The sequence below is a fragment of the Natrix helvetica genome, assembly GCF_964273705.1.
Source record: "Natrix helvetica genome assembly, chromosome: 3".
Taxonomy (NCBI): Eukaryota; Metazoa; Chordata; class Lepidosauria; order Squamata; family Natricidae; genus Natrix; species Natrix helvetica.
In genome coordinates this window covers 77,769,991-77,797,585 of record NC_138549.1, presented here as the reverse complement: position 1 = coordinate 77,797,585, position 27,595 = coordinate 77,769,991, and the positions used below count along the sequence as shown (strand labels likewise).

The following is a 27,595-nucleotide window of genomic DNA, read 5'->3' as shown; positions in this document are numbered from 1 at the left end:
CTAGAGTGAAGCACCTTTTTCAGACACAGTGAACCTCCCTACAATTAAAATGTCCAGTTCAGGTCAGGTGAGCACGCCAGAAAGATTGCAATGCAATTTACAGAAAAACGCCATTTGCAGTTCTTATTCGGCTGTTGTTTTGTTTTGTCTTTAATCCAAGTTTCATTGTTGGAAAGACAGATCCTTGCCTCAGGGAAGAACTGCTAGCTAAGCTAACCTGGCCTAGCTTTGGTTGTCTCCAGAATTGGAGATGGTTGATGTTTCAAATTCAGACATCTTTCATTTACACCAAAATAACAGACATTTATTGTGTACCTTCCAGTCAGTGACTATTTAACAGCAAGACTCTCACAGCGTGGCCCTCTTTTACTTTATGTTCTCAGTAATGAAAGTCCACTATTGATTTTTCTGTAGCTGCTTGTAACTATTATAGTTGATACATCAATAGAAAAGGAAAGCACAATGTTTCATAGGGAGGCAGAAAATCAGAGGATATACCATGCTGGGACTGTAAATCATGCCATAATCTCTAGAATTGATAGATGGTTACTGCTAACTTGAAACCCATGGCTTTTTCTGAAAAGACTGGCCTATAATCACCCAATACGTTCTAACAGACTAAAGGACATAATACAATCATTCATTGCGTGCGCGTGCGTGTGTTTAGATTGCCAAACTCTGTCTACTTTATATAAGAAAAATCAACTCACGATAGTTTTATGTCTCGCAGTCCAACTAGGAAGGCAAAATTAAATTAATTAAAAGAAACTATTGGTGGATTAACTGTTCCTGAAATTTATGAATTTGTTTAGCTCTGTATGTTTCTTCTGGATTCTAAATGACATGTCCTGTTTAAAGGCAATAATTTAGAAGATAATTTTCTCCACACAGCAAAACGGGCAGGATGGAGTAATTATAGGTTGATAAAGTTATGGATTCTACTGCTCTTACAGCTTTCATCCTGAGTAGAGTTCTGTTCCCTGAACACAGATGGTCCACAATATAGGGATTCTCTGGGACCCATGACTCTTGTTCCAAGGCCAGGGGAAGCAAAAGAGCCTTGGCCTACTGTAACTCTACAGGTTATGCCAACAATAGCCTTTCTTGGATTGGAAAACTTTTTTGATGGTTACTCATGGCTTTGTAACCTTACATAAGGACAATTGCAATACACTCTACATGATGTGCCTGTCTATCTAGAAGCATTTGTTGATCCAGAATACAACAGTCCAAGTAGTAACTGGGAACAGACTGTTTGCTCATGACACCACTTTTTGGGAGTTGTGCCAGGAGGCTTCAGAGTGCAATTAAGGTACTGGTTATTATTTTAAAAATTATTTATGGCTCAGGGCCTGAGCATGTAAAGAATTGGCTCTCTGGGTGGAATCCGCCTAGCCAGTAAAACCGAGTAAAGGAGATTTGCTGTGGATCCCAGTCCATATAGGAAGTTGACATAAACTCTAAGTATTCAAACGTATCTCCAGACCTAAGGATTGAGGGAAATTGAGATGTGGCTCTTTGGGGTTAATATGAAATTATTAAGGGAAACCTGAAGATGATTGGGGATTAGGTCATTTTGTTTTATTTATTTATTTTACTAAGAACTTGATTGTGACCCGAATTGTACTTTTTAATCAGTGTACTGTAAAGTAGTGGAGAAATTCAAATTTCTTTACTACCAGTTCTGTGGGCATGGCTTGGTGGGCGTGGTGTGGCTTGGTGGGCACGGCAGGGTAAGGATACTGCAAAATCTCCATCCTCACCCCATTCTGGGGCCACCCAGAGGTGGCATTTGCCAGTTCTTCGAACTATTCAAAATTTCCCTTACAGGTTCTCCAGAACCTGTCAGAACCTGCTGGATTTCACCCCTGCTGTAAAGTATGTGTTACAAATGGAATCTTTTTTAAAATTAAAGGCATATATATGCCCTGCAATATAAAGAAATACATTTTGATTCAACAGAGAAGTTAGGTCTAGAGGTGAAAATCTATGGATACGTAAATCTATTGAACTGATTTCTGCAGTTGAAAAGCAGAATTTCTTACTAGGGTGGTAATCTAGATTAAGACTCTCCATAGCAGTTTAGTTCAAAAAACATGTGGAAAATCCTAAAGTTAGAATTTTAATAATCCTTAAAAATGTATTGAAGCCTCCTCTAATAATTAATTAGCACAAGATAAACCCATTAACACCGGGTCCATTTAAACTAATATAATTTTGTGTTCCACTTATAATTCTCATGGCATTGCTGAGTCTGGCTTCTAACTTATTAGTGTGGCAGCTGTTAAGCAATAAAGGGAGTTATATTAATTGATATTAATTATATTATATTTGTTAAATTAGTTGGTATTTAAAAAGTCAAAATACTGTATACTACTGCTCTCTGGCTTTCAAAAGCTTCATTTCTAGGCAGAGCTTCCAAAAAAAATATATCTGATGATAAGTGACTACGTTGCTCATTAGAAACCAGTGAATGTTGCTGAGAAATCTTCTAAACAAATGAAATGTGGAATTTTTCATCTGTATTTTATCTCCTGGTTGTCCTAATTCACTGTTTGCCTTCCAAGACATCCATGCAGTTAGCAGAATGGCAATCAATATGCAGTAAAATTGCATATCTCGTAATGAATGAACATTTAAAGCAGACTAAAGTATATGTTATTTTTAACTCGCAGCATTTAAAAATTTACCTAGGTAATCCATGCTATATTAAAAATGCTTAAAGGGTTCCAGTTTTCTGTTTGCTCTATGTGTCATTTCACCAAACCTGCCCATGGAGAGGTAGGCTGGAAACCTGGAGTTTAACAGGAATGAAACCTTGCTTACAAAAGACTGTTTTGGATTCTTTACTAAACATTCGTTGGAAATCTGTTAATGATCTCATGGAATATGATTTATTTATTTATTTATTTTAAACAAAAAATATGTACATACAAATGGAATTGACAGCGCATATCAAATATGACTAGCAAAAATGGTATTTCTGATTAAAATATCAAATTTACTCAGGTAGTAATAATTTAGCAAAAAAATGTTCTAAATCTTTTACTGTGGATAACACGGAACAAGTTTAGTTTGTCGTAATTTATTTTTTAAATCTGACATTGTTTCAACTTTGCTGCCATTAAAAACGTATTTAAAATACGATCAGCAAAAACCCCCAAACTTTTAAATACTTTATGGCAAATAATTATGTGAACCATTTCCCATCTCAAAATAAAAAAAAATAGCTTATCAGATTAGCCTCACTATCATATAATAGCAGAAAAATCAATGAGTTTTGAGAAGAAATCCTTATGTTACAAACAGATTCTCTAAGTATGGAATGGGAATAAACACAAAAGGGAATAAACCATTCAGAATAAAACAACGTAAGTGAAGCTTTCAAAATGAAGCCACACAGAAGGATTGCAACATGTTTTTAAACATGTAGAGAAAAAAAGAGATAAAAATCTCATCTGGGTTTGGTTCAACTGCAGAATTTAACAAGTGGTAGAATTCTGTATTCACAATATTCAGACAATGTAGGTGATAGTGATTTAATTTAATTTTGTTTGTTTGCACAAACTACCTACACATTTTGCTATGGAAAAACGGTGGCTTTTTCTGTGTTCAGTAAGAGCCTGTTGTTTACCATACATAATGATTAAATGTTTATCATCTGTACAAGTTCCAGTTGTCTCTTGTTAAGTGAGACGTGGATCAATAGTTGCTCTGCAATTATTTGCTCATTGATAAAGCCTTCATTTCTTAAATGAAGTACATTTATCTGTAGTCTTGACAGGGATAAGAAAACAGTACACATCAGTCGGTTGCCTATCCTAGCATTAAGTGACTGGACATGGGTCAAAAAATGTCTAACTTTCCCTGTATTGGCATTTCACTTTACAAGCTGTTCCGATCGAGACTCTGACAAATCATCCCGGCTGACTTCAAGTAAGGAAAGCTAGAAGGACAAATGGAAAATTTGGGGGAAAAGAAAACAAGGACTGGATTCCTGTGGATGTGGCTGTGGCTTCCAGAAAGAGGACACGCTAAATAAGAGAAAAGGTCAGGCATGCCTAAGCAAGAACCGCCCAAAGGAAAAATGTTTTTATTTTTTTGTTAACGGTTTAAAAGAACGCATTGCAGGACTTACAACAGTTCATTTAGTGAAAGTTTGAAGTTACGACGGCACTGAAAAAAGTGACTTGTATGACAGTTTTTCACACTTACGACCATTGCCGCATCCCCATGGTCACCTGATCAAAATTTTGATGTTTTGCAACTGACTTGTATCTATGACGGTTGCAGTGCCCCAGGGTCATAGGATCACCTTTTACGACCGTCTGACAAACAAATTCAATGGGGAAGCCAGATTCACTTAACAACCATGTTAGTAACTTAACAACTGCAGTGATTCACTTAACGAATGTGGTAAGACAGGTTGTAAAATGGAGCAATATTCACTTAACAATTCTCACTTAGCCAAATCAATTTTGGGCTCAATTGTGGATGTATGTCATTATAACTGTATAGCTTTGCATTGATTGAATGATTGTGTCTCCCAGATTTATTCCCTAGGGGTATCTATGCTTTTGATGATTGATGATTAAAACGATTTAGGTGAAATTTGAGCACCACACACAATGTTTTCAGATTTTTGTGCAAGACTGGGAAAATAAATAGCTACTCGATTAAGGTGTAGGTAATAGTACATAGTAAATACTGTACTTGCATATAAACCCATCTGTGGATAAGCTGATCCTCAACATTTTTGTATGTTTTAATTTTCACAATTAGCTTATACATATTTCTCATAATATTTTCGTTAAAAATGCGAGAGGCTGCTTATCCACAGATGGGCTTATCCACAAGTATATAGGGGATATATAGGTGCTTTAAAAAAAGTATTCTTACATATACTCCCATCTGCAGATAAGGTGTATTTTGGCACCTAAAATTCTTGGCTTATCTATGAGTACATACAGCATTTTTTAAAATTCATATTATTATTGTTTTATCCTGTTTTGTTTCTTTTATATTGTTTTCAGATTATTTTCTTTAACCTTTATAAAAAGATATATTTTAGAAAAACAAACATTTGAGTTAAGAGAACAAAGTTGTACTGTACGATTCACAATTTGTGAACAATTTGTTCCTCCATTAACATGAAGCCAGGTAGTTCCAAAAAAAAGAGCTATGACTAATAACAGACATTCTAAATGAACGAACATACTTGAAGTAGTCGATGAAAATGACAACACATAATAATTATTTAAAATAAATGTGAGCATTTTTCAGGTATATTTCAGCTGTTCAGCTGTTTAGAATATCACTGAAGTATGAAGACTTGCTTTAAATATTTCATCACAGAGCAAGCTACATAACTCCTGAGACATTTCTGCTGCATTGCCTAACATGTGTGAAAACATCTTATGTGCAAAACTATGGCAAAAGGTGTTGTGCTATTCAGCTAGTAGTTAATTTATAAGAAAATAATAATTCCTCTATAACAGTAGTGTTTTTATTCCCTAGTCATCAACATCTGGAAAGAGTCAGCAACCTCCAATTCAGAGCTTTAAGATTAGCTGATGCTTAACTTGTTCTATTTTTTTTAAAAGATTTGCAATTCTACAAAGTTGATGCATATAATTAACAAAACAGATTTTAAAAATAGATCTACAGTATATGGTATTATATTTAACAATATAGATGCAACATTAAAATACCCAACAGGTTTTTCAGGATTCCTAAATTCTCAGGATTGAAATTACACTGGCTTTAAAATGGAAATCCCCCCCTCATTTTTAGAGAGGTGAGCAGAAGGAAGTGGGGACAATTTTAGCAAGATTGGCCTTATCTGATTACTTGCCACACTTTCCAACAAAGGATAGAACCACAGTTTTATCTATTGATTAAATGTGAAGATTCTTTTATACCTAGTCATGGTCTTGATTTCTTGTAAATAGTCAGTTTGGCCCAGTGGTTAAAGTCACCAAGCTAGAAATCAAGAGATTGCGAGTTCTAGTGCTTTCTTAGATATCAAAGCCATCTGGATGACATTGGAATGGTCATTCTCTTTCAGCCCAATTAATCTCATAGGGTTGTGGTTGTGGGGAAAATAAGAGGAGGAAGTTGTGTTGGATAGTTTGCTGCCTTGAGTTATTTATAAAAATAATAAAGTTGGGTTACAAATAAAATAAATAAACAATCAGCACAGGTTATACATACACCAGTATAGTATTGTATATATGCGTGCGGGAAGTGGCATGCAGAGCCATCTCTCTGAGCATGCCAGCCGTTGCCCGTTGATCTTCGGGTTCTGGAACTGGCCAGCTGGACTTTGTGCCTGCGGGAACACAGGAAACCCAAAGAGCAGCTCCATGGTGTGTATGTGCTGAGAAGCTGAGCTTCTGGTTTCTGGTGCGCGCATGCGTACTGGGGAACTGCTCTTCCGGTTTTTGGCACTCCTGCACATGCGCCCAGGGAGCTACTCTTCTGGGTTTTGGTGCTCCCGTAAGGATGCGTGCTCCAATTTCAACACTCAGTGCCGAAAAGGTTCGCCAACACTGGCATATACTTTCAAAAGGATATCCCACTCGCCATCTTCAGGCTGGTGTTTTCTTTTGTGTTGTAACGGCCTGGGTGGTGGGTGGGGCTTGTTTGTTGACTAGGGCTGGTTTTCAGATGTCTGATAGGCAGGAGGTATTGTCACGTTTATTCATGTTGTGGGGGTGTTTCTCTATTTCGATGGCTTCCATAATTATTCTCTTGTTGAAGTGTTCTGTTTTGGAGATTTGAAGGAACCAAATTACTCTCCAAAACAGAACACTTCAACAAGAGAATAATTATGGAAACCATCGAAATAGAGAAACACCCCCACAACATGAATAAACGTGACGATACCTCCTGCCTACCAGACATCTGGAAACCAGCCCTAGTCAACAACCAGCCCCACCCACCACCCAGGTCGTTACAACACAAAAGAAAACACCAGCCTGAAGATGGCGAGTGGGACCTCGCCGAAACGTTGGCAAGACAATCTCAATCTTACACGGGAAAAGACCCGAATACAACAAGACCAGCATACCTACCCGTGAAAAGCTACGAAAACACACAAACATATATACACACACACACATTAAAACACGTTTGTGTTTTAAACTGATGTATCTCTCTGTGTGCATTTTGATTTCAATGCTCTTGGCTAAATCAGAGGCAGACAAGACATGGCTTTTCAGAAATTGCTGAACTTTATTTCCAGCAGGCTCAGCCATAAAGGATCCTGGCAAGGGATGCAGGGAGATGGAGTCCAATAACATCTCAGGTGAATCCGCTCACCATGGTTTATATAATATGAACACAGGCAACATATTTGGTCAGGCCTGCCACAAGGAAAAATGAGCTATGAAAGTCTGAAGAGTAAGCCAGTTTTGACAGAAAAAGATGTCATTGTATTTCAGGCAGGATTAAAAAGAAATAAAAGTCTAAGTGAGTCTTTTGAGGCCAGAATTTTTAAAGCAGGACAAAATGCATCACATACATCATTGGCCTGCAGTTGCTTTCAATGGCTAGAAATTTATTTTTGCATTTTTTTTGTATTTATTTATTTATTTTTTATACCAAAAATGTATAACAATTTTAAACTATATGGTATTTACAATAGTACATGCCATTTAATTCTGTTTGTTGTAATAATTCCTAACCAAACCCTTTCTTAGCCACCAAACTAGATGAAATTAAAATGTGTATTTTTTCCTATCATCTCTCTCTCTCTCTCTCCCCCTCTCATCTCTCTCTCTCTCTCTCTCCTCCGTCCCTCTCTATCTTTATATCTATCTATTATTTAGCTACGGTATCTAGCTATCTCACTATATTAGCTTTGTTAGTTGCAGTGGATACACATTTTAATCAGTGCAGTCTTATGTTACTTGGAGAAGATCACAGAATTCCAAAACACTATGGATCTTGGTAGTTAAAAAAGCACCCACAATGAGAGATATTTGCTGTGGCAGTTCCCCTGACCAGCAGCAAATAAAGCTTAGTTGCTTTGTTTGTCACACCAATGCACAAGATGAACAAACAAAGAACAAGCAAACAAACAAGCCGTTCCTCAACTTTCAACTTAGTTTGTGCATAACCTATAAACCTATATAACCTATAAAACCTGAACCTCAAACATGGCAGTTTTGTATGCCACCATTCAGCTTCCATATATAAATTGTCTACAGGAATTTAAGTTTCATTTTTTATTGCTTAAAAAAAAAGAACTTCACACAGCAGAGCAGCAGTCTCAGGCATAGTCTGAAGTTCTAGCAATGTATCTATGCTTTTGGGAAAATGAAGTGGAAGCACACTGGCATAATGAGGGCGAAGGTTAGGAAGGAACACCACAAGCTTGCTTTCCGATAAGCAAATATTGGCATTTTGTAAGAAGGCCTACCAGATGTTCATCAAACATTTGATATGGGTTTTTCTCTCTTTTGGAAGAACCCATCAAAATGGATATTGATTATATATCATCAAGTGCTAAACAAAGAATAGATCAAATGATGTATACCACATACTTTAAAAATACATTAGTTTAATTTAGGAACATTTTTACTTTAAAAACTGTTTAAATCCTACCTTGCTTTCAAATTGTCATTTCATCAAGAGAAAGAATAAAAAGTAAAATTATAAAAACAAAAATATATGTAATATATCTAAGACACAAAGGCAAAGTCTTTATTCTATAAATGTTGCAGAGGAAACATGTATAAGCGTTCTTTCCACTGCCCTCCCATGCTGCATACAGAGAAACCTTACGTTTATTATATGGAAGCTGAATGGGGAGCTAACTAACAGAACCGACTGCAATTCTTCAGGCTGAGAATATGCCCCAAATATCTGTTTAACCTGTTTTCCTGCAGTTCATGAGGTGACAGAAAAATATGCCAGCATAATTTTGTCTGTTCCAGCAGCTGAACTCAGTTTTGCAGTAACAAAATCAGTTAGTGACACTGTACTGGAAGCTTTTATGGGGAACAAGTTAAAGAATGTGATTGATGGATCTCTTGCTGGTGAGAAGCACATCATTCATTTGTTCTATCTATCTATCTATCTATCTATCTATCTATCTATCTATCTATCTATCCATCCATCCATCCATCCATCCATCCATCCATCCATCCATCCATCCATCCCATTTCTATACTACCATCACATTTGCACGACTGGGCAGTTTACAAATAATACAATAAAAGCCATAGTTAAAAAAGAGAAATAAAAAAGAACAATCGAAAAGTTAAAAGGCAGAGAAAACATCTTCAATCCATCAACCCTGCCCAAGGTTGCACGACACTCTTAAACCCCATGTCATTTGGCAGAGCGAGGTTGTGACGCTCTTCACCTACATGAGCAAGATGTTCTGTGGTTTCATACAGGTGGAACTTTTGACCACTTGTTTTAATTGCCTGTCAGAACTGAAAGCTGACTGGAAGTTTCCTGCTTCTCATGCTTTATTGGGAACCTTCAGTTAACCCCTGCTAAGGTAGTGCACCTCACCCACCCTGTAAATAATTTGTGGATTATCTCTCTTGCTTCAGCTCATTTATCCCTCATACTGTCATGTCTCCTTCTTCTACTATCAATTTGCTGCTTTATATCTCTTGCTCTTCTCTTTTGTTTACCTTCTGTCCTTTGCTATACAGACTTGTTTCTCTATTGCTCTCTTGTTTTCTCTTTCCTTTGCTGCCTTTATTGCTCTTTTAAAAAAGACCTGTTGGGATGAGCTTTTGGGAGGATTCTGCCACTTCAGTTTTATTCCATTGGTATACCAACTGGGCATTGATCTGTCTATAAACATAAGAAGTTGGCATACTCTGCATCAGATGCCTAGTCCTGGTATCTCATGATACGCAAGCTAAAATAGTCATGGAAGTATGCTGGTAGTTGGACAGGAGGGTCATATAGTCAGTCATAGCCAATAGTTTCTGGGCAGATTCCAGCCCCTGCTGCACCATTAATACAATTGTCATGCATAGACTAAATCTGTGGTTGAGAGAAAAGGATCACTATCAGATCTCAGCTAAGGACTAAGAATGAGATGAAAGCCAAGTCATTTTAAGGCCATGTCCTTAAAAACATTTTTAACGTTAGGTATTTTCAAGCACAGTTAGAAAGATCTGTAGATGAGCTTTGAGTGTGCCTCATTTGTGGATGAATGCTGAGTGGCACATTTTATGCTCTCCTATATAATCCTATGAAATAAAACATCAACAGTCAGCAAGTCATTTTAAGGCCATGAACTTAAGGAATGAACTAGAACTCTCTCTTCAGATGTTATATTTCTATTCTCACCTCATTCCATTGCATAATGGAAAACTCCATAACATATTGACTCTTGCCACTACTGAGAGATAATATATGTCCAAAAGAAAAAGACATGGTCCTGTTCTGTTCAATTTTCAGAGAGTAATCTTGTTGATGGGGAGAGGGAGAGAATGGGAGAGAAAGAGAAAGATGGACAGAGTTCTGAGCTCTTGTATAAAATTTCTGATATTTTGCTGAGCTGGAAAGAATAAAACCAACCTGCGTATACAGTTGGGAAAGGGTTAAATGGCAGAATAAAGTCAATCCATTTTCATTTAAATAAAAATCAGATAATAAGGATACATACCTAAACTGAATAGCACCAAAAATTTGAGACACACAAATTCTCGTAGATCAAACTGCAGAGATCGTAGTTTAGTTACCAGCTCCTGTGCATGGCTCATGAGACTGTTGAGGGTGGCACCTGCTTGAGATGCGATTACGGAATAATCCACCTGTAAAAGGGCACCAGAATTTTGTTGACTGAACTTAACCAGGTATGTCATCTTTTAGTTCATACATTTGTAAATGGGTTACTTTTACCACTGAAGAGCTGGGACACAGGAGAACAAGGTTAAATACACACATCTGCATATAGTTTTCAGCTCTGAACAGTTCCCTACCTGAAGAACTGTGAACTTCACCCTTCAATTTTGATGAGAATTGTCATCACACATTCAATACTAAGGCATATACATAGATATATACATAGATCTATCTATCATATCTAGCTCTATATCTATCTACAGAATAGAATAGATTAGCTGGAAGGTCTTCTAGTCCAGCCCCCTGCTCAAGCAGAAGAACCTACACCATTTCAAATAAGTGACCGTCTAGACTCTGCTTAAAAACATCCAGTGACAGAGCTTCCACAATTTCTGGAGGCAAGCTGTTCCACTGGTTAATTGTCCTCACTGTTAGGACGCTTCTCCTTAATTCCAGGTTGTTTCTCTCTTTCATTAGTTTCCAACCATTGTTTCTTGTCCTGCCTTCTGGTGCTTTGGAAAATAATTTGATGCCCCTCTTCTTTGTGGCAGACCCTCAAATACTGGAATACTGCTATCATGTCACCCCTAATTTATCTATCATCTATCGTCTGTCTGTCTGTCTGTCTGTTTATCATCTATCTATCTATCATCTATCTATCTATCTATCTATCTATCTATCTATCTATCTATCTATCTATCTATCTATCATCTAGTTGGCTTCCCAAAATTTAACCATCATTTCTGACAAAAAGGATCAAATTGGCTAGATAATGTGTGGCTTGGTTTTGTGAGTTATTGTGAGGACAAGAAGAATTAAATATATATCTCATCCTATCTTATCTATTCTTTTTTTTTCTCAAGAGGCAGGTTGAACTGAAATCTTAGCCTTTCTAGATACACATACTGTGTACATATTTACATACATTTACATGCCTCCTACTGTCATACAATGTTTTTTTTAACACTAAATTTCATCTGTTAATATATTGTTTCATTTCTGTGCACTACTCTGAGATAAAGTCCTCTATTTGTAAAACTGTGGTATGAATACTATTGCTTATGTAACCAGATTATATCATCCCAACTCAAAAGCAAAATATGAATAAGTTAGGCAATATCCTCAGACTTAAACAAATATTAAAAATCAATAAAAGGAAAAAAAACAATAAAGGAATTGGTAATGGTAAAATCAACAGGAAAGTGTGGAGACAATTTTTAAGAGGAATGCATAGCTGAATGACTGGGTAGTGAACATGAGTATTTTGAACTGCAGCATTTTATTGAAGAATAACTTATTTAAATCAACCTTCTACAATTTAATGAGTAGCAAATGTGCTGGAGTTCAACTTTCAGAAATAAGAAGTAATTGTATATTAACTGGAGATATGTTTATTTGGAAGTTATGTTTAAATTAACTTCATGATGGTTCTTAAAGCTACTGTTCAAATTTACCTGGGATCAATGTAATTGTCTGTCTTCTCTTAATATAATAGAAAGTACGGTCTTCTTTTCACAAGTTAGAAAACCAAGATAATTACATTTAGGTGGGGAATGAAAGCAAACTCAAGGTTTTAAGTTAAGTTTATGTTGAGGTACCTTTTTTCTCCCTTGTTCTTGTTCTTGCTCATGAACTATGGATGAAATCACATTTGAATATATAAAGGTTCACAAGTTCATTTCCAGCATAAATAAATGATCCCAAATACCATGGCCATTTAATACGATATTTGTCAGCTGTAACTAGCATAAATATCATAGGATTGCGGCAAAGACATGCTGCCAATTTCCTCCCTGCAATTTGTTGGGAAAATATTTTGGAAAGAGATTGTCCCTTGGTAAGGTGACCAATTGTACTTTCTTTCTTGTTTGCTTTATTTATATCCCATCTTTATTATTTTTATAAATAACTCTGTAGTTGTCTACGGAGATTCTCAGTTATCCAGATCATGGTTGTCCCAAAGGTAGTTTTTTCAAGAGGCAACTGGGCTTTTTTCCCCCTTGAAGACATTTCATTTCTTATCCAAGAAGTTTCTTCTGGATGTAACAACATCATAACTTATGCTGCAAGTCTTAATATTATAGCTAGAACATCAGGGGCCATTAATTTGTTTGATCATAGAAGCAGCTTTTTGGATGAGAAGGAAAAACCAGTTGCCTCTTGAAAAACCACCTTTGAGTCAAGGTGGTAGATTTACCTAATACTACTTCCTCCTCCTATTTTCCCTTCCACAATAACCCTGTGAGGTTGGTTGGGGTAAGAGACAGTGACTAGCCTAACGTCAACCAGCTAGCTTTAAGAGAAAATATCACCTTCTCTTTCTAATAATAAATCAAGATTTTTCCAATGAACCTCATGGATACTGTGGCTGTACTCTTCCAATGCTAATGTAAAGGGAAACCCCAATAGATAGATTCTTTTACCCGCTGCTTCTAGTGGAATCTTAGGCACTAACTCCTCTTTCAGATGCATTTAATATTTGCCGAACCAGCAAATTTGTCTGGGAGGCAAGTCTTCATCTGCCACTCAGCCAGAGCCGACTGTATTAAATTTTTATATTTATTGACATTTCATTACCATAATTGACTGCACTTGGTTCCCTGGTAGAAGGCACGGGGATGCCTCCTAAGCAGGAGAATTGGTCCCCTGAGTCAGATTTGCAATTAAAAACAAGGCAGAATGGATTTTTTTTATTGTGTAAATATGATGAGTTGAAATTTCAGCTTTAGCTAGAGAATACAGAGAGCCAAGAAAACCTTTTTTTCACGAGTGAGCAAAATTATGACTCAGTGGAAAGATGACCCCCAAAGGTGTCAATCAGTTTATATAAACTCAACGGTGCATGAAAAGCCCCGGTTAATGTCTCTTGGAGTGGGGGTAGGGGGGACAGTTCCTGTTAAAGAGAACATTATTTCTGCTACCTAGTCCATGGCCTATTTGTCTATGAAAGAAACAAATCCTTTGGAGCTAATACTTAACTCAGAATGTATGATTGAAAATTATGGAGGGGAGGGAATGCGGGCTGAATCCTGATGTTGATCCAGAGAGGAATTTTACTCAGGTATTTAAGACTTATCCTTGACTGTATCCCTTGAACAATTCCTTATAGAACAACCTCTGTGAGATGATTTGTATGTTATAAAATTGCCATTAGCAGAAAAAGAGATGTGGATTGCTCTTCTGGGACCCCAAGAGACAATGTTGTAGAAGCTACAGGATAATTCAAATTTTTACCTTTGAGATCTAAGAGGAATGACAACCTCAGAGTGGAAATGCAACACTAAAAATAGTTGGGATTTATAGGAGTTGCAGAACAATATATCTGGACTGTCACTGGCTGGAAAAAACTGTACAGGTAATCCTTGACTTACAACAGTTCATTTAGTGAACGTTCAGTTACAACAGCACTGAGAAAGGTAACTGATGACCGTTTTTCACACTTACAGCCATTGCATCATCCTCATAGTGATGTGATCAAAATTCAGACACTTGGCAACTAACTCATATTTTAGATGGTTGCAGTGTCTTGGGATCACGTTTGCAACCTTCTGACAAGCAAAGTCAATGGGGAAGCCAGATTCATGTAACAACTATGTTGCTAACTTAACAACTGCAGTGGTTCATTTAACAAATGTGACAAGAAAGGTCCTAGAATGGGGCAAAACGCACTTAACAAATGTCTCGCTTAGCAACAAAAATGTTGGGCTCAATTGTGGTCATAAGTCAAGAACTATCTGTTTTCATCTTACTACATACTACAGTCTACATTTATCTTACTATCTTATAAGATGCATTCATCTTATAAGATACTATCTCCCAGTTGTTAGGATGTATTAAGAAAATATCAAAGGAGTATGATATCAGATAGGCAAGGAATGGGTAATTACAAAGTTCAACTATCTTACCTCTTTCCAAATTTCATCAAGGAAGGGTTTATAAAGTTGCTATGGACAGTAGAAGTGGGCTTCTAATTGTTAATAGTTTAATTGAAGGATGATAATGAATATACAGATACGTGGTTAGAAAATTATTTCCCTAGAATAAACCGAAGTGGGAATTGGAAGTTAAAATTAATGATCCATGTAGTTAATGAGAAAGTAGTACTTTATTTAATTATTTTTTGAATCAATCTATATATCACTCTCCATATATTTTTGTAATAAAAATAAGAACTAACTTGAGACAAATCAATATTTGTGCTTATTTCATTATTTTTATCTGTGATTTGGTTTCTTATGGTTGCATATTTACAAAATAATCAGCTTCTTGACACTTTGACCATACCTGAGTTTGGAATAGGTTCTATTTCATAAATAATTTCATGTGTTTGATTATTTAATGTATTTTCTGTTCATTTTAAAGTTGTGTAGTTTTTTTTATTTTACCCCAAAGCAGTTTGGAATACAGTACTTTTGGAGGCTTTTTCCTTTTGACAAATAATTTCAATTCAGAAGAAATTAATTCATTATTCCATAAAGTCAAATGTGCATTTCAAGAATATATTAGGCAGATTATTTAAATTATACAAATATTTTTTTTTCAAGAAATATTTTTTTTTTAAAAACCTACATTTTAATTTACAAAAATATTTCCAGTAGGGGGAACAAAGCAAAGTCTTTTCAAATATTTTTTGTGAAAAAGAGTTCAGTCTATATAGGGATACATCCTACACAGAGACAGCAGGCAGAATGAAATCAGCTTTCATTAAATTAATTAAAATTTTGATGACTTGTACAATATACGATGCCTGTCATTTTAACATGATACACCAATAACAGAAGATAATGAATTAAGTTCTGCGCAGACCTCTCCCTCTGGATGATGTTAGAGAGGTTGCTAATTAGTTCTAATATGCAAATAGTAAAACTGATAACTCTTCAAAGTGATATAAAACTTCTAGTATGTTTATGGACTGTGATTATATCAAGAGAGAAATTAAAAAATAACCTAGCCCCTAGCCCATTTCTCATGAAATGAAGGTTGGTATAACATTGTTAATCTGTATGTAAGCTTCCTTTGTTTATACGTAACTAAATGGAAATATCCATAGCTCCCATTTTGATTTATTTAAACATTTTAAATCTCTCCTTTCCACAGAGAACTTTCTTCATTTCAGCTGCTCAAGAACAACTGAGCTGAGAAGAAGTGACTAATTCAAAGTTATCTAGTATACCTCCATGATTAAGGATAGACTTGAGTCTGGCTCATTAATTAAATAGATGGATCATTAAAATTAACCCCAACTCTTCACATAAACCTGTTTTGTTTTTAGTGTTGATTTGGTAAAGTTGTGGCCCATCAAGCAAACAGCATCACACCAGTCACTTAAGAAAACTGATGGCAAAAAAATCCCTCAGATGCAGATACCAAGCACAGTGGGTTCACCCTGCAACTCAGTTGTACTATCTAAACAAAGTAAAGCTTGCCATTGTAAAGAGTGCCTATGATAGTTCTTGCCAGGTGCTAGGACTACATTTAGAGATAGCAATCCTGTGAAACAGGACTTGGGAGGCTTTCCTGTTCTTGTTATCTGCTTGATTATGGGCTCGACAGCTGAAACAAACAGTGTGAACAGTTCATCATCATTTGGAAAGCTGGCAGCAATGTATGGTCAGCCTGGTGTGAACATTTGTTAGTATGCATGTAGCCTTTGGGGACATTTAGTGTGTTGGTCGCTATTCCAAAATGGCACACATGTGATCAGATCCATGCATACCAAATCATATGGCGGAGATAAATCTTGCATGCCTAGAAACATGGGGTACAAGGGTAGTACGAAATCAGCTATTTCAGAATGGAACAAAAGGAAGGAAATTGCCTCTCTCTTGGGGGACCATTTGTTCGAAGGCTGGCCCTGCCAGAGGCTGTATAAATGAGGAGCTTTATTCTCGAAACTACAAGTTTCAAGAATAACAGTGGTTGAACTAAGTTATGCCGTGAAGCATAACTTTACTATGGGACCGGTGTAAGATCTATCTTACTAAAGTTAATCAACAAGTCAAGCATGCTACATGCACTAAAATCTGAAGAGATTTATGGCCATAAGACACTGGCAAAGGATATGAAGGCAGCTGTACCAGCACAAATGTCAGCCAGCACCATTTTGCAAGAAGAAAAAAACATTTACACACTCACAATGGCATATGGGCCAATTTACCATCCAGTTTGACTAAAGGGACCATTCATGCATGCGTTTAAGAGGTAAGATCTGATCTAATGCACAGTAGAGCATTCTGTAGATCTTCTAACAGTCTAGGATGGTGTAAAGAAAAAGGTGAAACATGGCAAAGTTTTATAATGTGTTCTTCAAAGATGGGATTGTGTCTATGTGATTTTGTGTCTTCTGTGCACAAAATATATTGGATGGTCTGATTATTAAGTTAGAGGAATGCTAGGCATTTATAAAGAGCAAGCCTCTTTATTCCCAGATTTCTGGACATTCCAGAATTTTGATAAACAAATAACAGGGATGAAAACAAACTAAGTTCAGCTGGGATCCCTCTCAGAGTAATAAGAGTAGCAACTGTATAGTAAATGTGGCATCTGCTGAGTCAACCTTCCCGGGATGGCCTTAAGCTGATAATAGGGAAATGCAAATATAAAATTGCCATTTGACAACTGCACTGGCATTATACTCTGCAATTTGGAGAAGAGTTTTGAAAGGTCCATGAAAGTTGAAAGTTCAGTCCAGTATGAATGAGGGATGTGCATTTTACAAAGAGCAGAACCTCTTTTTACTTTCAGAAATGGTTGCTGCAAATGGCAGTGTTTATTGTAGCAGAATAAGGGAGTGTGGTCCATGTGTAGACCCACATTCCTGTTCATCAATCCCTGGAAGATTCTCAAGATTGCATTGCCAAAACTAAAGAAAAAAAATTAACATGTATTTTTAATGAAATCTTTAAAGAAATAAAATGGATATTCTTATTAAAACTCTGAAGTACAAGCAGCAAAATGAAAAGTGGGACTTTAATCATTTTGGTCTTGCGCATTTGGTGAAAACAACATCTGTCAGTATCATAAATCCTATGTGTTTTTAGTCCTCCCTCCCAAAAAAGAATTTAAAAGTTCATGTCATTGTGTAAATGTTGCCTGTCCCTAATTTAATATCAGATCGGGTGGAGTAAGGGATGCAAAATTTGATTTCAAGGAACACCTGAAAGGTCATAATTCTTAATGTCGAAATTAGTATATTAAATTTGCTTATTTCCTCTTCCATTCCCATCCTTCTTTCCATTTGTATTTATAATTAAATCTTAAGTTTATGAAACAGATTATAGGATGACAAAAATTGAAAATGAAATCTGTGCAGCCTTCAAGGTTACTGTGATGAATGCCATCAGAAACATATGTGATGTTGGGTTGAAAATAGCTTGACAAGGCAGGGCCAAAAGTGAAGCTAGTCCAACCTAGACATGATTTTGATTTAACTGGAGACTGTATCTCCGCCTAGGAATAAAAGAAACAAACATTTCTAAAGATCCCCTGAGTTTACAGTCAATGCTTGTGCCTATTATTTAAATGTGACTAAATGCTGTATGATGTTGTAGAAATCCGTACTCCTTCATTTAATGGCTTTGAAAGTGATTTGTGGAACTACCTGGCAGTGTATTTTATTTGAATAAAAAACTTCATAGCCCTTGAAAGATTGTCCCATACAGTACAATTTCTGAGGCCATCATTTTTGGTTTTATAGAGTACAGCTGGGTTGGGACTACATCACCCAGAGTTCCCAACCAGAACTAGTTAGGAATTTGAGGTGAGGCACTGTAATTGCAACATGTCTAGAGAGTATTCAGTTTGGGAAAGTTATAAAACTTTATTGATTGATTGATTTGATTTCTATAGCCACTTAGAATCATTTTCTAACATGGGCAGCTATAGAAATTGAATAAATAAATAAAGTTCTCCTAAAAAAGAGATGTTCAGCTTCCACCAGCTCAAGAACCATAGCTTGCTTTGCATGCCACATTGAGGGTTGCACTCCAAAACTCCAAAAATTACATCCCATTTTGGGAGGGGGCTTCATGAGTTTTAGGGGGTGACATGCTGCCTTAAGCTTTTCAAGGATCAAAGGACCCATTTCATTTAAAAATATTTTTTAATCACATCTTTATTATTTTTATAAATAACCCACAGCAGCGAACATAGTTCTTCCTTATCCTATTTTCCTCACAACTCTGTTAGGTGGGTTAGTCTGAGAAAGTGTGAATGGCCCAGGTCATCCAGCTGGCTTTCATGACTAAGGCAGGACTAGCATTCAGAGTCTTCTGGTTTCTAGGCTGATATCTTCACCACTACACCAGACAGGCTCTCTATGGACAAACCTTTTAAATAGTCATTTCTCTAGTCAATTAAATTTTGTTTTTATATTTCAAAAGAGGATGTGGGACTCGATGGGTAGAGTTGCTGCAGGATCTTAATTGAATAAAATAATTCGAAACCTGGCTATCAATTTGGGCCATTTCCCCCTTTCAATCCAGGCTCTAATGAGCAAAATGAGTGTAAGGACAGAAAAGGCTAATTTAATTTATTATTATTTTTGGATATTATTAATTATGGTTTATAAAACACAAGCAAATTTTGTGTCCATGTCTTCCTCTCTTGTTTTTCTTTCTCACCTGGTAGTTTCTGAGCTTTATCTGAGACTCGCATTATATCAATATTTCTTATTGTAGCTGAACTTTAGAACTTTGACTAGACCATCCATGCCCCATTGGGTCATCCTTTCAGACACGTTTTCTTACAGAAACAGACAGACAGACAAACAAACAAACAGAACGACCGTGAGTAATTCTTTAAAAAAAAACACAATGGGGAGAGAGAATAAGTGGCCCAAGTGACTCGTGTTTAAGATGGGACTAGAATTCATAGTCTCCTGGTTTCTAGCCTGGTGCCTTAACCCAGTGGTGGGATTCAGTCAATTTGCACCACTTTGGGAGAACCAGTTGTTAACTTTCTGAGCAGTTTGGTGAACTGGTTGTTGGAAGAAATCATTAGGACAGAGAACTAGTTGTTAAAATATTTGAATCCCACAACTGCCTTAACTGCTAGACCTACTGACTCTCTTATCCCTTAAATTTCACCCCCCCTCCTCCTCCACAAAAGGGCCCACATTTTCAGGGGCGCACTGAAGCATATTGTTTATTGACATCAATGAGTTTTTAAACAGCTTAATTTTGACCATGGTCATAGTTAATGAAGCTGCGATCAAAGGGTTGAACTCACCTGCTTCATATATAACGTATGTCTCTTTTACCTAATGTAGAGCAAATACAACAATCCATATAAATGCAAACGAATGGCTTACATGGTTTAAATTAGGGCTAAGACTCCCTATGTAAATTTTGGAGAGCAATTGAATAATGTGGATTGCAGTCAAAACAAGCAACTGTTTCCTCGTATGTATTTAAATTGAGGCAGTTTAGGTTTCAGCTACTTAAATGCCAGTGGACCATCATTTGGTTTCACTTTGAATCAGAAATAAAACGCACAAAATGCACTCTGCCTTCCCATGACACTGTACATTCTTTTCCATTAGAGCTGTAATAAATGTTCAAAGGGTAAGGTTTTGATTTAATTTGCCTTGTCACTCTCATTTATTTTACTTGAAAATTACAAATGAGTATGGCCACAACACAAGGATGTTCTCTTGTGACAACCCATCAAGCTCTGTAGTGCTCTGAAGCGGGCTGCGTTCATTTTATTCAGGACGGTGGAAGGGGACTTCCTGAAGAAATGGATTTTATAGGGCATTTGTTTTCACTTTTGAAGCTGTTTCTGATTCCCTAATTGGGTCTGCCTTTCCCTCACATACTCAAACAAGCTTTTGATTTCTGATAACACAAATGTCCTAACTTTGTCCCATTGTTTGGGCATTCGACTACGCCTCAATTGCGGTGCTTCAGATAATGGTACCATAGAGTAGAACAATGTAGAGGGGTTGTGTTCACCGCACATTTGAAGCGATTAGGTAAGTAAATACAAATTCTGTGAACGCTGTATGATTTATCTTACCTAAACAGAGTTGTGCACACTGAACAGATGGGTAAATACGCTTAACTTCTCCTAATTTAGCCAGTCTTTTTGATAGCCGTGGAGAAGAGCCGTCCTTGGTGCTGACAGCTTTCTTCTGACCACCAGACCTTCTGCTCAGTCTCATCTCTAATTGTAAGATCTGTGTCAGCGCAGCATGTTTGATTTTCAGCCTGTTTTCGCTCTCTTTATGCTTTAGACATTTCTGTCTGTAATGTATTTGGATGGGACTCTGTATTCCATTCAAAAGTCTATATTTGTTGAGCGGGGATACAAGAAGGAATCTTGAAGAAAATAGAAAGCTTCCTAAGCTATAAGTTATATAAATTATACACTTTCACAAGGTTTTCCTTGAGTACTTATTCAGTGCTTATTATCACACATGATGTAATCTAGCCTTGTCTGCCCTGAATGCTGTTTTCCCAGGAGAACATATTATCTGCTTTAAATTCAGCTAAACTAATTTTTTCTTTAAGAGATGTATAATTAGCAGAGGGTTAGCCTGATCTATGACTTACTTGACATAAAATTCATAGAAATAAAGGGATTTATTTATCTCAGTTTTGTTTCTTCTAGCTCCAGGCTTTTGCTAACAAATTTATCTTTATCTTTCATATGAAAACATAAAAAAAAAACATTTGTTTTATGTGTAAAATTTATCATTGGGACTGGCACAGAGAACACTTTCCATTTCACTAATACTCTGCTGGAATCTATATCTCAGTTCGGTGGAAAACGTTTTCGTTGTGACCCAGCAGCGCTTCTGATCTGACTATTTGCAAAGTCATGAATTAAAAAAAACAAAACTCAGTGATTTTATATGCAAACTCACTTGTTGCCCAGTGACTAGAAGGATGGAGCCTTCCTTCCCATGTACCACTTGCCGATAAATATGATCTAGAATTAAGAGTTCACTCCAGCAGTTCTGAAGGAGCTTCATTTGGTCATCAACCTATGTACCAAAACAAGGAAACAAACAAAAGAATACCTTTGGGTTATTGCTGTTGTTCTCTTTTGATCTTTTTTTTAACTCATGCACTTTGGCCACCATTTAAACAGTACAAAAAAACCCATTGGGAGATACTTTCACATAAATTCTCTCAGGCTGCTGCTGTAATACCTTGCAACTGTATTACTAAGTTTTACTGCAATTGCCCATTCTGCGAAAGCATTTATTTTCTACAAAAGGGCACTGAAGTTGAGGTAAGACTTTAAAACTGAAATCATTTTCCCAATTGGGATAAGTCCTATTGCATTTTATAGGTCTTCCCCCCCCCCCCCAGCAGATACAGACTTCTATTGCAGTATCAACAGATGAAAGAATACTAACTTTTCGTGAGAGTTCATATTTCCAGTCTACAGCCTCTGGGTATTTTACCAATTTTCAGTGGTTTATTTTTGTATTTCCCCCTACTGAACAAACTTTGGCATTCAGCTGAGTCTGCTTAGTCTCTCTCTTATGCAAGGATATACTATGGAAGCAATGCCACTGATAGCTAAGTAGGTGAAGGAATTATCTTTTTTTCTCTGAAAATAAATCTATCTTAGAACTAGTTCAAGGTAGCTAATAAGATCAATAATGAAAACCACAAAAATGATTCAATTGCATAGGGACACAGCATAAAACAGAAATAAACGATATACTGTAAAAATGACATTGAAAGGAAGAATTAATGTAAATTAATATCTCAAAAGACCAATATAGAATAGCATCAATAAATCCCCAGCATTTTCATTACAAGTTTCAGCTTTTTATCTCACAAATCAAAGACCATCCTGAAAAAAGCAGACTGGACCAGTTGAATTTCCTATAATGAATCAGTTATTCTTGCATGCTTGCTAAGTGTAAGCAAGTTGTGTCAATTAAGTATTAGTTTCAGAAAAAAAAACTTGTTTCACTAATGTACTTTGGTTCTAGGTTTGTATGTAACATAATTTATGGTTCGGGGATGATCTATTTAATTAGCAGTATTTCATAGTTTTGTAAACCTCTTTAAGAATTGATTTCAGTAAAATGCCAGGTTAAAAAAACCAGAATGAACTTTCTATAATAAAAAAAGAGAACTTAAGGAACAATGAACTTTAAAAGTGAAATTACAGTTTGGCATTTTGTGAATGTGTTGGTTTGGCTCGACCAATGAAATAAGAGAATAAAGTGAAAAGACAAATCAATTAAAACACAAGTAACATAAAAATATGATTGATAAAAAGCAACAATATTTGTCAGACATATACAATTTTTTAGTAGTGACATAAAAATACCACTAATATTTTATTTTTAAATTTTACTATAAATTGTTATTTTGTAATGTGTTATAATGTAATTTATAAAGTAGATACTTATAAGTAGATACTTTGGAAAGTATCTGCTTTCCAAAATGATTAAAATACATTGGTTAAAAATGTCATGGTCATCTTTATTGCTGTTTTAAACTGTTTTTAACATTAGACTTAATATTTGTAAGAAGCACAGAGTCTTGTACTAGTGGGCAACTGCTCAGATTGAAGCGTTTAAGAAATAACTATTAGTCATTTATTTATATAGCCATTTGTGTATTTATTATGTAGTACTGAAGCTCAGTACTTCAATCTTTAAAGTTGTACCTCCCTCCCTCTTTCTCCCTCTCCCTCCCCCTCTCCTCCTCTCCCTCTCCTTGTCCCTTTCCCTCTCTCCCTCTCCCCCCCTCTCCCTCTCTTTCTCCCCCCCCCCTCTCTCTGTATTTTCAGAGAAGGGAGCCATAATATTACTTACTATTTCAGCGATTCACAGAATCAACAAACCTTTTCCCAAGGGAATTTATTAAACATTGGGAATATGATTTTTTTCACGGACATACAGAACATCTATTGTAAATATTCCTGTTGGTATTTGAATATGCATATTTATCCTGGTGGAATGTGTATTTTTTTGTGCAGAAGTATCACCTGGTAGCTTTAAGTAGGGTTTTAGAAATGGTTACTATAACAGTAAACCTAAAGTTCAGAATAGGACCCGTCAACTCTCCACTATTTAAGCACTGGATCTGCCTTGCGGCACTTTAATGCGACATCATAATTAATTGTGGGAGGTGGCAGCCAATAGAGGAAGCTGCCATAGCCTCTCATGAGGGGATTGAAGCAACCAGAGTACAAACAGAGTAAAAGGCACCTCCAGGAGACTTAGTACACTTCAAAGAGAAGTGGTGCAAAGGGATACATTGGTAAACAATGGAAGACTCTGATCTGAAGCTAGTTTCTTCCATTGCTGGAATTCTTTCTTGACCTATCCAATCAATTATACAAGCAACAATTTTCTGTCCATAGCATTTAAAACTTGTAAAGCTAAAATGCCAAGGCTCTTGCTGTAAGATAAGAGATAAGACAAGATAACTTTTACTGTCATTTTTGTTTTTTGTTTTTTACTGTGAGCACACTGGCACACGTTAAAAATGAAATTCTGTTACCTGCTCTCAAATGAAAGTATACATACCCATACATAACACACATATTACCTTGCTATATACATTAATACACCCCCCCCCACACACACACATACTGTATACACACACAGACACACACATTAGTCACTGTCCGTTTTGAAGATGTAGCAGAAAGCGATAACTTGAGAATTCACAAGGTTGATGCCTTATGGAAGAAAATATGACTGAATCTAGATGTTCTGCTTTGAATACCACGAAGCCTCCTCCTAGAAGGTAACAAGGAAAACAGGTCGTGAAGAAGATGTGTAGTGTCCCAAACAATTTTGCGGACCCTGCTCAAGCATCACTTACGAGCTATGGATAGAAGGAAATGAACTACGATGGATCTTTCTGCTATCCTCACCACTCTCTGCACTGCCTTCTCATGCTGGTTGATGTATGCTGTGCAATGTTATATGTCTACAAGGCTACTTATATGTTGGAAGCTGTTCAGCCTAAATTCTTCAAGTCTCTACTTCCAGCTCCCTGCATTGCAGCTAATGCAATTCTCCAGCTTGAACTCAGCTGCTTTTCAGTTGAGGCTGAATTATTACCCTGCTGGCTGAAGTATAGGCTTAAACAAACTTGGGGCAGTCTGTGTTGAATCTGTTTTATTAGTTTTGGTAAGCAGATACAGCCTCCCTGAAAGAAACAAATAATGGATAATTTGGCTTATTGTGGGCTCACTCCGGTCAGTATCTGTGCTAGGCTTGAATAAAGCCAGGAGAATGCTCAAGCAAAGAATTATCATTTAATAAAGACATAGAATCATTATTCCTTAATATTTTTTTTACTATTTATTCATTCTGGCTTTTACATTGACATATCTAATGGTACTGTTGGGTAGATTCAATGGTATTCTTATAAAGAACATGTATGTATTTGCTGAGATTCTGAAATTGAAACATTAATGCATATATTCATCTCTCCTTTGATTACAAAATACTTAGATAATTTTCGCAAGCACTGTTTATTAAATGAACAGGATCAGGAAGTCTCAGGAATTGTAGCTAAATTCTGTACTATAGCAATTAAATGTTATTAGGCTTCAGCCACCTTCTAGGTGAATGCATTTGTCTGTGGTCTGTTGACTGTATATTTTAATAAAACTAACTAGAATTAGATTAGGAATTAGGAATTTCATTTGATGTAAACAATCAAGGAAATGGTTTCCAATGTTAGTAAGTCATAGCAAAGTCCAAAAACTTTCATTTTGCACGAACATTTATTTTAAAATAACTCATAATAGCAAGGAAGATCAGATCTCTCTTTGTTAAAGATGGTTCATCATTCTTCAGACATGTTCAGAGATGGGTTGCTCCCGGTTTGGCCCAGATCGGGTGAACCGGTAATAATGGTAGTAATGGAAGTGGGGGAGGCTCCACTTCTGCGCGTGCACTGCGTCCCATCCAGATGCTTCTGCGCATGCACAAAGCTTCTGCACATGCACAGAAGTGTTGCATGCATGAGTGAGTGTTTGCACGTGCATGAGCGAACTGGTAGTAAAAAAAAATGGAAACCCACCACTCGACATGTTATATTAATATTGAATTCTATACGTTATATTTGAAGTCACTTTTGGAGAATGCTGTTAAGAATATTAAAATTTTACCTATAACAAACCAACAATAGCAGCAGTTCTGACAGCCATAGTATTAAAATATGATTTGAAATTCAAGGATCTATTTATGATCTATTTCTCACATTTAATAGAATAGATTACAGGTAATCCTTGACTTATGATCACAATTGAGCCCAAAATTCCCATTGCTAAGCAAGACAGTTGTTAAGTGAGGCTTTCCACATTTTATGACCTTTCTTGCCACAGTTGTTAAGTGAATCATTACAGGTGTTAAATTAGCAACCGTTACAAACATGAGCCAGTTCCAAGCGTCCGAATTTTGATCATGTGACGATGAGAATGTTGCAACAGTTGTGTGAAAAATGCTCATAAGTCACTTTTTCAGTGCTATTGTAACATTGAACAGTCACTAAATAAATGGTTTAAGTTGAGGATTTACATTGAAAGAGATCACAAAATGTGAATAACTAGGATTGCACTATGGTAGCAATAGCACTTAGACTTATAGACCACTTCACACTGCTTTACAGTAATCTCTAAGCAGTTTATAGAGTCAGCATATTGCCCCCAATAATCTGGGTCCTTATTTTATTGACCCCGAAAGGATGGAAGACTGAGTGATTGAGCCATTCAGAATTGAACTTCTGGAGTGAGCAGTGAGTCTAACCACTGCGCTACCACAGCTCTTTGGAACTTATTTCATTTATTGTTTCTATGTGCATCTACTTCAGTGATGGGTTTCCATTTTTTTTACTACCAGTTCGCTTGTGCGCATTTGCAGAAGCGTCCGGGTCAGTGGGTGGAGCCTCCCGCCACCTCCACTCCCGGTTTATCCGATCTGGGCTGAACCGGGAGCAACCCACCTCTGATCTACTTGTATTCTGTCTGTATTGCCTGGTAGAGCCAATATTTAAAACATGAACATTTTATGATTCTATACTAAGACTACGTATTATGGATGTCATCTCTGGGAGATAAGAAAGCAAGCCAAAAGTCCATGATATCATAGCAACCAAGTGTGATTTGTTCTGGAAATTACAGGGATGGCATAGAAGCTTTAGACTTCTTTTTGATGACAGGTACATGTTGAACATTATTGTTCAATTTAGCCTAAGTAAAGAAGAACAATATTAGAAATCAGGAAAGTGTGAATTGTAATTCAGTTTTAGACACAAAGCTAACTGGATAAGCTTGAGCCAGTCACTTTCTCTCAGCCCTAGGAAGGAGACCATGGCAAATCATTTCTGAAAAATCTTGCCAAGAAAACTCCAAGGACTTCTTCTCTGGATACTGTATGTCCCAAAGGTGCATTTTCAAAAGGCAACTAGACTTTCTTTGTTTTCCTTGAAGACCTCCAGAACTTAAGAAGCTTCTTGGATGAGAAGCGAAATGTCTTGACGGAAAACAAAGAAAAGTCCAGTTGCTTTGGTTGTCCCAAAGGTGCTTTGAAAAAGCACCTTTGTGTCAACCATGACCTGGATCACTAAGAATCTTCATAGACATTTCTCCGGACATGACTGAATGGAAAAATAAAGATAAAGTAACTTTAAATTATCACACTGGTCTTAGCAGCACCATGCAGTCTAACTGTCAAAAGATCATGTGAGTTTTTAACAGCATGTAGTATAGTCTCCAGCACATAAATTTATTTTCATTACTTTACCCTCCACCCTGGCATACCAGTCATACCCCATTTTGA

At 36.5% G+C, this 27,595-nt stretch overlaps 1 protein-coding gene across 2 annotated transcripts in view; it reads right to left on the bottom strand.

Annotated features, from left to right (window-relative positions):
* NR5A2 (nuclear receptor subfamily 5 group A member 2) overlaps nucleotides 1–27,595 on the bottom strand; it is a 122,053-nt gene that overhangs the window by 19,717 nt on the left and 74,741 nt on the right. For both annotated transcript variants that reach the window (XM_081947706.1, XM_081947705.1), the window contains exons 5-6: nucleotides 21,689–21,808; nucleotides 10,643–10,790 (exon numbers count right to left, since the gene is read on the bottom strand). In XM_081947706.1, coding sequence (XP_081803832.1) covers nucleotides 10,643–10,790; nucleotides 21,689–21,808 — 268 coding nt within the window. The remainder of the gene's footprint in view (nucleotides 1–10,642; nucleotides 10,791–21,688; nucleotides 21,809–27,595) is intronic.